We start from the raw sequence: 10,077 nt of genomic DNA, 5'->3' as shown, positions 1-10,077 counted from the left end.
TTTTCTCCATTATATTACCTCTTCTCCTTTTCTCAAAAATCTGTTGACTATATTCATGTGGGTAGATTTCTGGGCTCTCTATTCTGTTCCATTGATTTACTTGTCTGTTTTTTCATTACTACTACACTGCATTGATTATTTTCTTCCCAAATTGATCTATGATTGATCAAGAATCAATCTACTGATCTAGATTCAATGCAATCCCAATCAAAATACTAGCAAGTTATTTTGTGGATATTGACAAACTAATTCTATAGTTACATGAGGCAAAAGACCCAGAATAGCCAACACAATATTGAAGGAAAAGAACAAAGTTAGAGGAGTGACAATACCCAACTTCAACAGTTGCCACAAAAAAAAAAAGACTACACAAGGCTGGCTACAGCTCCTTGGAGGTTTCTAGGAAGCTGGTATGTCTGGCCTCACAAAATGAGTTAGGAAATATCCCCTCTGCCTCTATCTTCTAAAAGAGATTGTAGAAAATTGGTATAATTTCTTCCTTAAATGTTTGATAGAATTCACCCGTGATCCCATCTAGGCCTGGTGCTTTCTGTTTGGGAAAGTTATTGATGATTGATTCAGTTTATTTAATAGATATAGGTCTACTCATATTGTCTATTTCTTCTTCTGTGAGTTTTGAGAGATTGTGTCCTTCTGTGAATTGGTCCAATTCAATGAGGTTATCAAAATTATAGCCATTGAGTTGTTCATAGTATTCCTTTATTATCCTTTTGCTATTCATGGAATTTGTAGTGATGTCCCCTCTTTTGTTTTTGATATTAGTAATTTGTGTCCTCTCTTTTTTCTTAGTTAGCCTGACTAGAGGTTTGTCAATTTTGTTGATCTTTTCAAAACCACCTCTGTTTTATTGATCTTCTCTATTGAGTTCCTGTTTTCAATTCCATTGATTTCTGCTCTAATTTTTATTCTTTTTTTTTTTTTTTTCCTGCTTACTTCAGATTTAATTTACTCCTTGTTTTCCTGGTTGCCTAAGGTGGAAGCTTGGATGCATGACTTTAGATTTTTCTTCTTCCCTAACATATGCATTTGATGGCATAAATTCAGTTAAACTCTGATAAAAGCCCAGCAGATTAGGATCTGGTTAAATAGTTTCTTCTGAAGGCAGATCTTGCTAAGAAGAACAGAATGCTCTGGCATATTTCAAAATAGTTCCTTTTCCCCTCCACCTGTTGAGAGCACTGGGAGATTTTTCTCTGATATTGACTGTGAGAACCTGGTACAGCTTCGGGAAGTAAAACTCATAAAAGTGTAGGGGCTCCCTGATGACTGGGTCCCCCTGGAGTTTTTATGTCTGAGACTTATCCACAGTGAGCAGCAATTTGTCACCTACAGTTCAGGTTTTCCTACCTTGACACTGTTCCCATGGAGGTTTCTTCTCTGATTGGTTATGATTCTCTGTATTCATTTGTTGATCTCTCCAATTTTGGGGATAGTGATTTGCTCTGTGACCTCACTTTTTTTTATGGATCTAAGAAGAGTTGCTGGTTTTTTATTTTGTTCAGCTTTTTACATAAGATAGAGTGGTGACTTTCAAGCTCTTTATATGTTAGATCAGACTTTTTAAAAAAATTAAATAATTGATACTGTGCTAAAGCAATCTAATAGAAAAAATCATCAAGATCTATACTCCATAAGTATAAATCTAAGATATATGGACCAAAAATAAAAGGAAAAGAATAGTCACTTTATACATTCTAAATGAGCTCTAACTGTATATTCTGTCTAATTGTAAACCACATTGTCTTTTTCTAAAGCCCAAATTTAAAATAGTAAAATAACTAATGCATTTAAAATCTATTGCATAGATTTTGGTCTGAAATGCTATTCTCCATTAAAAAGAATTAAGGTTTCTTGTAGAAAGACTGATTCCATTTCCTAGAGGAAAAAAAAACTTTCGTAGTTGGTCTAAATCATCTTGTTCTAAGAATAAAGGATTTTTAAAAGGCTTTTAAAATTCTGGAATGGTATTGAAAATCATAATCAACATTTCCCCATGGCCAAATATGATAATATGACCATCAAAAATAAACAAAATTATAGTTACTTAATTTTAGGTTAAGAATAATAAATCAGATTTAATTGTTGCTTCATAATGTACATTTTCACTCCCTGAGAACCTCACAATATGTAAGGAGAAAATAGACCTTCCTCTACCATAGAGCTAGTTTTTAAATTTTTACTTTAATTTTATAATACTTGTTACATACAAAATGATGCAGATATTTGTATATTTAAGTTATGAATCACAATACAAGTAGTACATATCCATCACCCAAAATTAGAGAGAGAGGGAGAAATATAACTTGGCAATTTCTTTTGTGCTCTCTGATGGCTTGCTTTGATGTAATTAACAGAATCAAACAAAAATGATTTTGGATGTTCTCTCTGGGTTTTCTTAGGGAACCAGCCAATAGGACCTGGACCTCTGGTCTCCCAGTGAGAGAGACTGCATCTGAACTCAGCTGGCCATGGTACTATTACTTTCTTCCAATGAAGACTTTCCATGTGACTCAAGATATGCAGATACTGGGTAGCTGACTTTCTTGGACAAGTCTTTTTTTTTTTTTTTTTTAAGATTTATTTGTTTATTTTAGAGAGAGAGAGAGCACTGCAGAGGGAGGGGCAGAGGGAGAGAGAGAATCCTAAGCAGACTCCCTGTTGAGCGTGGAGCCTGATGTGGGGCTCAATCCCACAACCATGAGATCATGATCTCAGCAGAAATCAAGAGCCAGATGCCTAACCGCCTGACCCATCCAGGTGCCCCTCTTGGACAAATCTTATAAATAGTTGCACCTAAACCAAGACTGCCTGGTGCCCCAGTGATTTTCCTGACAAGATTCCTTTCACGTTTGCCCTGCAAGAAGGGAGAGCAAAAAGGGGATGGAATTCCTCTCCTATAATGCAAACTCACACTGAAGATCCAACATAGTGCTCTGGCCCCAATATACTTCTCCTTGAGATGATGGCAGAATGGGGGAACCTGTGTTTTTTCCTTAGTTTTGTAAACAAGCTTCCTTTTTCACCAATAAAACCTAGCCCTTAACCTAGTGGTTCTAACTTTGGTATGGGTCAGAATTACCTAGTGGGCATGTTAAAATGCAGATTGCTGGGTCCCACATCCAGAATTTCTGTAGACCAGGACTGGGGTCTGGGATTTTGTATTTCTAGAAAGTTCCCAGGGAATGCTGCTATTATGGTCAAGGGACCACACTCTGAGAAACTCTATCTTAATTCATGCAGTGGAAATCAGCTCACAAAGGGTCCCATTGGCAAGACCTTCACCTAGGAGTTAATCATTGTCCTTTCTTGTGCCCTACTTTCCTTTATAGTTTTACCACATAGGAAGGAATTTTTAACCAATAGATGACTTACTCTTCTCACTCATCCATCCAGTGTATAGCTATAATTAATTCATTTTCACTGTTCTATGATATTCTGTTTTGTGAATAAAACTATTGATAGACATTTGGCTTGTTTTCAGGTTTTTGCTAGGAAACTGCTATGAAGAGTCACTTTTTTTTTTTTAATTTTTATTTATTTATTTGACAGAGAGAGACACAGCGAAAGAGGGAACACAAGCAGGGGGAAAGGGAGAGGGAGAAGCAGACTCCCAGCTGAGCAGGGAGCCGGATGCGGGGCTCGATCCCAGGACCCTGGGATCATGACCTGAGCCAAAGGCAGACGCTTAACGACTGAGCCACCCAGGTGCCCCAAGAGTCACTTCTTTAGTCATAGAATTACCCTTGCTTCCTGAAAGGACCCATCTAGAGGGAATCTTCCTGGGGTGCCTGGTTGGATAAGTTGGCTAAGCATCTGCCTTTGGCTCAGGTCATGACCCCAGGGTCCTGGGATTGAGCCCTGCATTGGGCTCCCTGCTCAGTGGAGAGCCTGCTTCTCCCTCCCTCTGCTGCTCCCCCTGATTGTGCTCTCTCTGTCAAATAAATAAAACCTTAAAAAAAAGAGGGAACCCTCCTTCCCTTAGACCTTTCCCTAAATTCTAACATCCTCTTACTGGGACACCCAATGGTGTGTGTTCTACCTTGCTCAGTGAGTACCTAACTCAACTTGTTCAAGTACATGTGTGTCTGTGGTCTTTGGCTGAAGGGTTTATATGTAAAATATCTTCACATGCCTTGTTGTGCCTTTTGATGAACACGAGTTCTTAGTTTTAGTTCAAGTTTTCAATTTTTTCCCTTTATAGCTAGTGCTTTTTATATCATATTTTAAGAATTCTTGTCTTAGTCCAAGATCAATGGATATGTATTTTTTGCTAGATATGTATTTCTAATATCTAAATTTTTGTCTTTAGTTCATCTGAAAATCATCTTTGTGTATGACACCATATGCATGTAGAGATCTAATCTCATTTTTTAAAATGTGGTAACCATTTCTCATAGCAATAATGTATTCAATAGCCATTCCTTTCTGTGCTTTTCCCCACTTACATGCAGAGCTACCCCTACCATATATCAAACTTCTATCTATACATGGGTTAAATTAGATCTCTTTCATTTTTAAAATGTAATAAGAAATAGTTTAAGACTTTAAGATTGAATGTTTCAAGGCTGTGAAACACTGTTTAGATAAATACATAAACCATAAAACAACATTAAAAGTTAATGTTTTAAGTTGCTATCAGTTGAAACAATGATTCAGTAATAAAACTTACCCAATTTTTTAAAAAGATAATTCATTCAGAGTATAGAAAATTTAGTAAGACTATGGTAGTCCAGAGAACAATTTAACCGCAGAAGTGTGTATGTGCTTTAACAAAGTGATTGCTAACAGATTTTTTTAAAAGCCCCAAATAACACCATGTATCCCTTTCATTATCTTCCATACATACATTATCTCACTTTTTATATAGTCAGAGAATCTAGCCTTTAAAATTTTATATGAAAGAAATCCATAAATCCTCTCTTTTGTAGACATAGGAAAGTCTGAAACAAAATGGTAAAAGTAAGAATAGAATCAAAGGGGAGAAAATGCCAAAAGTGAGGACAAAGGGAAAGAAATCTAAGAATGGCTCCCAGTAGTCAAAGTTACAGAACCTTGAGATGATGAACCTCCGACAAAATAAGATAAGGTACTGAGGGGTGGCCTGTTTGGGAAAAGATGATATTTTTTTCTTCCAAGTCTACTGCTCCTAAACTGTTCTCAAGGATATTTTCAGGAGGTTTGAAATTTGTTTTAATGGCCTGCAAAAGTAAAAAGTTTAAAATCCAAATCCATAGGTGGCAAGTAGTTCATAGGTGCTTAAATTTCATGTAAATTCACTGTCCTTTTTTTTCTTAAAAAAAAAAATATTTTATTTATTTTAGAGAGAGGGGCGAGGGGAGAGGCAGAGGGAGAGGCAGAGAACCTCACAAAGACTCTTCCCAAAGCACACAGCCCAGGCCTCTCTGCTCTCTCCACCCTGAAATCAGGACCCCGGTGGAAACCAAGCGTCAGATGCCCAAGGGACTGAGCCACTCTTGTTTTCTTTTTTAAACATCAAATTCCAGTAACTTATAAACTAAGTCTAGAGAACGCAGCCTGGGCAAAGATCATTGCAATGGGAGTTAAGAGAGCAGGATTTTAATCATGATTCTGCCACTAATCTAAGTGGCAATGGGGTTAAGTGTGTGGGTCTCAAATTCCTTAAATATGCAGGATGAACTACATCACCTTCAAGTTTCCTTCCAGAACTAGGTCTTCTTAAGCAATTGTAAAATGTATCCGTGTAAATCCAAGCTATCCTACAGATGAGTTGCAGCCAAGCGTTTGTCACATGAGTCATAATGCCACTTCTTCCCAGGTCTTAAACCATGTAGTGAAACCTATCTACGATCTTTTGGTGGCCTTACAGTTGAGAGGATTTGGACCACTACAATAGTAAGGCCAAGCTCCCAGGTAATTTCCAAAACAGGAACACCAAATGATGTCCTTTTTTTTTTTTTTTTTAAAGATTTTATTTATTATTTGACAGAGAGAGACAGCGAGAGAGGGAACACAAGCAGGGGGAGTGGGAGAGGGAGAAGCAGGCTTCCCACAGAGCAGGGAGCCCGATGCAGGGCTCGATCCCAGGACCCCGGGATCATGACCTGAGCCGAAGGCAGACGCTTAACGACTGAGCCACCCAGGCGCCCCCAAATGATGGTCTGAGAGCCTTCATCAGAACAAAAGGCCAGGGCTGCTAGGCGCGGGGCGGTGCACCTGCCTCTTACAGGTCTGGTCCCTCTGGTAACTCCTTTTTTTCTTTTTCTTTTTTTTGCATGCTCAGGCGCAAGGCTCTTTTCTTAAAACGAAGGCCTATTTCTTCGGTGATTCACTCAGGCCCCAGGGAACGGATAATAGCCCCAGGAGGGGTCTCTCGCCCGGGCAGTCACGAGAGGAGTTTGCGCGGCGGTCGCAGAGGCGCGCCCGGGGCACGCTGGGAACGCGGGGCGCCGCGGCCCGGCCTGACCCGGAAGGGCTGGTGCGTGGTAACCCCGGCTTCCCTAGCAACCGAGCAGGTGGCTAGTCCTAACCATCCGCATCCTCTTGTTCAGACACCTCGCGGGATGCCGCTGCAGGTTAGCGATTACAGCTGGCAGCAGACGAAGACTGCGGTGTTTATCTCCGTGCCTCTCCGGGGCGTCTGCGTCAGAGACGTGGACGTGTTCTGCACGGAAAACTATTTGAAGGTAGGAACTCGAGTTGTGCCTGCCGGGTCCCCGGGGGTGTGTTCCGAAGCTTCTAAGCGCTTCTACGTGCACGCCGCAGGCGCGTTCTTGCAGACAAGCATCCTAAAATTTAGTTCTATTTTTTTTTTAAACCGAATCCCATGAGGTGATACCTCATCTTTAGACAGATGTCATCAGACCAGAGATGATTTTTATCCAGGATTTCTTCATATGCCTTGTTAATCGAGTAATATTATAGCAGGCATTTAAGAAAATGATCTTGGTCTCTATCATTTGTTTCTTAACGGCTGTGTCTTTATTTTGTGTAACTAAATTAAGCTCCGTTTACCCCCTTCTGAATAGGTCAACTTTTCTCCATTTTTATTTGAAGTGTTTCTCTATGCGCCCATAGACGATGAAAACAGCAAAGCCAAGATTGGGAATGACACTATTGTATTCACCTTGTATAAAAAAGAAGTGGCCATGTGGGAGACCCTTTCTGTGTCAGGTGGTAAGTTTTTTATTAAAGGATGTTCATCTGGTTGTGCTTTTTATATTTTATACCTTAAAATTTTTTTTCAGAACAACTGTTTCTCTTCTAGAAGAAAAAGTAGGAACGTGAGCATGATTTAAATGACATAGTGCTTCAGCTACCACTTAAATAACTTAAAGATTGAATAATTCAAAAGTTAGAGCACATTTGTAATAGTTCTCAAGCAGATGTGGGCTTGTGTCTTCAGAGGATAAGGCCTCTTGATATGATCTTTATTGAGCACTTATTTTGTGTTAGGCATTAATGCATCTGGTAATCCTCAGAACAACCTATTACTTAGGTTACCACCCTCCCACCCCCGTTTTTTGTTTTTTTTTGTTTTTTGGTTTTTTTTTTTAAGGTGAGGCTAGTAAGGTACAGAAGGATTGAATAATTGGCACAGGTCACCCAACTAGTAAGTGGCAGACTGGAACTGGAGCTTTAGCAGTTTGACTCTAGAGCAGTGGTTCTTAACCCTGGCTACATATTTGAATCACCTGCAAAACTTGTAAATAATACACATGTCTGAAGCTCACCCTAGACCAATCAAATCAATTTCTGTGAGTGGGAAAAGCTTTTCAGGGGTTATAATGTGCAAAGCTGAGATCCCCTATTCTCTGTACTCTTAATGAGTGTTCTGCTGCGATTGGCTTTGTGGGTCGTAATTGCCCTCTACTGCTTTACCTTTATTTTCTTCCTCCCTGTTCTAGTTGTCTTGTATTCTAGGGCTTTATATCTACTGCCTGAAATTTCTCGTAGGCCTCTGGCATTAAGTCTTCAGTAGGAACTACTGAGAATGGGGAGATTGCAGTCATTTTTTTTTAATTTATTTTTTTAGTAATCTCTACATCCAACATGGGGCTCGAACTCATGACCCCGAGATCAAGAGTCACATGCTCTTCCAACTGAGCCAGCTAGGCACCCTGCAGTCATTCTTTATATTAATTCTTTCTTGATATCTTGCAGTGAAATCTAATTTTGTAATCCCCAGGACCAGATAGAATTTTTCGGTAAAGTCTAGTATTCAGCTCAGAAAATACTGGCTAAGGTAGATTACCATAGCCAGGTTACTTTAGCTCTTTAGTGAGTTCCAGACTAACTGAAAAGTTTTTAAAAACCAGATTCTTGCTGTCCTACTCACTCCTTCCTTTGTGATTCAGTAAGTCTGAGATGGGGCCTGGGACTATGTCGTGAAACACACCCAGGGTGTTCTGACTTCTTACCTAAGATCAAATGTAAACACTTTAATTTATTTCAATTCTTATTGATAATCTTAATTTTAAAGTAATATGGGACCAGAATCATCACCTATTACAATGGCTTATTTTAAAATAAACAGATTGGGAGTGGTGGGACCCTGGGTGATTCTGATGACTGACCGGGCTTGAGAACCACTGACTTAAATGTGTGTGTGTGTGTGTGTGTGTGTCTCCAGGAAACATTCTGTCTGCCAACTTGTTTTTTTTTTTTTTTTTCCCAAAGATTTTATTTATTATTTGACAGAGAGAGAGATAGCAAGAGCAGGAACACAAGCAGGGGGAGTGGGAGAGGGAGAAGCAGGCTTCCTGCCGAGCAGGGAGCCCGATGTGGGACTCGATCCCAGGACCCTCGGATCATGACCTGAGCCGAAGGCAGACGCTTAAAAACTGAGCCACCCAGGCGCCCTGTCTGCCAACCTGTTAAGATATCAAGAAGAATCATGGAACGCCTGGGTGGCTTAGTTGGTTAAGTATCTGCCTTCGGCTCAGGTCATGATCCCAGGGTCCTGGGATCAAGTCCCACATCGGGCTCCTTGCTCAGTGGGGAGCCTGCTTCTCCCTCTGCCTGCCGCTACCCCCTGCTTGTGTGCGCTCTCTCTCTCTCTCTCTCTGTCTCCCACAAGTAAATAAATAAAAATCTAAAAAAAAAAAAAAAAAAGAAGAATCATCAGGAAACCTGTTACTTTTCCCTACATGACACTTTCTTCTATGTCAAATTCTCCTCTTAACCTGCTTGGCTGTCTTTTCCAGGAGTGGGAAGGGAATTTTCTTTCCTAATCATGATCTTCCTCTCTGTTCTATACATCTGCTTGCAATTCACACCTACTTGATTCTTCTCTTTCATGGTAATCTGGTCATCCATTCCAAATTTTGACTATTTAAACCAAAGCTTAACAAATTTTTTCTATAAAGGACCAGATAGTATTTTGAATACTATGAGCCCCATGGTCTCAGTCACAATTATTTAGTTCTGCTATGGTAGCACAAAAGCAGCCAATAGACAACACATATATATGGACACCAAAATTTGAATTTTATCTAATTTTTATATGTCATATTATTTTGATTTTTCAACTATTTAAAAATGTAAAAATTATTCTTACCTTGTGTGCTAGAGGAAAACAGGCAGCAAGTTAGATTTGGCCATGGTATGCCAACCTCTGATTTAGACTAATCAAAACAGTCTTAAAACTAGTTTATGTAATAAGTAATGAGTATTGATTTTACTTCAAAAACCAGGTTTGAGATTCCTTTAGAAATCAAACTCAGTTACACAGCAACTCAGTGAAATTATTTCTTTAACAAGATTGTTTTTCACATAAAGTGTGTGGAACTAGATCCAATCTATACGCCACGTTTTCCTCATCTTTCAGAACATATTTGCTTAAGTTTTTCCTGAAGATTTTTCTTGGTATACTTTTCATTTCTTTTAGATGTGAAAGTAGGTTCTTTTAGTTTACCCCTGAATCTGGTCCAGTTGTCTGTCACTCTGTTATTAAACAGGAGGAGGGTTGGGAGAGGCTTCAGACTTAATTCCAGTCCTAAGTCCTAGTCAAGATCTTGAATGAGAAAAGATTCCATTCTTTTTTTTTTCCTTTTCCTTTTTAAGGCAATTTCTTTG

General features: G+C 39.3%; 1 protein-coding gene across 1 annotated transcript in view; it reads left to right on the top strand.

The window, feature by feature from the left end:
* Nucleotides 1-2,530: 2,530 nt before the first annotated feature.
* The window catches only part of DNAAF4 (dynein axonemal assembly factor 4), a 65,400-nt gene continuing 57,853 nt past the window's right edge, over nt 2,531-10,077 (top strand). The window contains exons 1-3 of the mRNA XM_034994763.1: nt 2,531-2,551; nt 6,552-6,686; nt 7,029-7,176. Of these exons, the coding sequence (XP_034850654.1) occupies nt 6,564-6,686; nt 7,029-7,176 (271 nt within the window). The 5' untranslated portion in view covers nt 2,531-2,551; nt 6,552-6,563. The remainder of the gene's footprint in view (nt 2,552-6,551; nt 6,687-7,028; nt 7,177-10,077) is intronic.

This window comes from Mirounga leonina, unplaced genomic scaffold (genome assembly GCF_011800145.1).
Source record: "Mirounga leonina isolate KUSES-001 unplaced genomic scaffold, KU_Mleo_1.0 Mir_91, whole genome shotgun sequence".
NCBI lineage: Eukaryota > Metazoa > Chordata > Mammalia > Carnivora > Phocidae > Mirounga > Mirounga leonina.
This window is presented reverse-complemented; position numbering and strand designations above follow the sequence as displayed.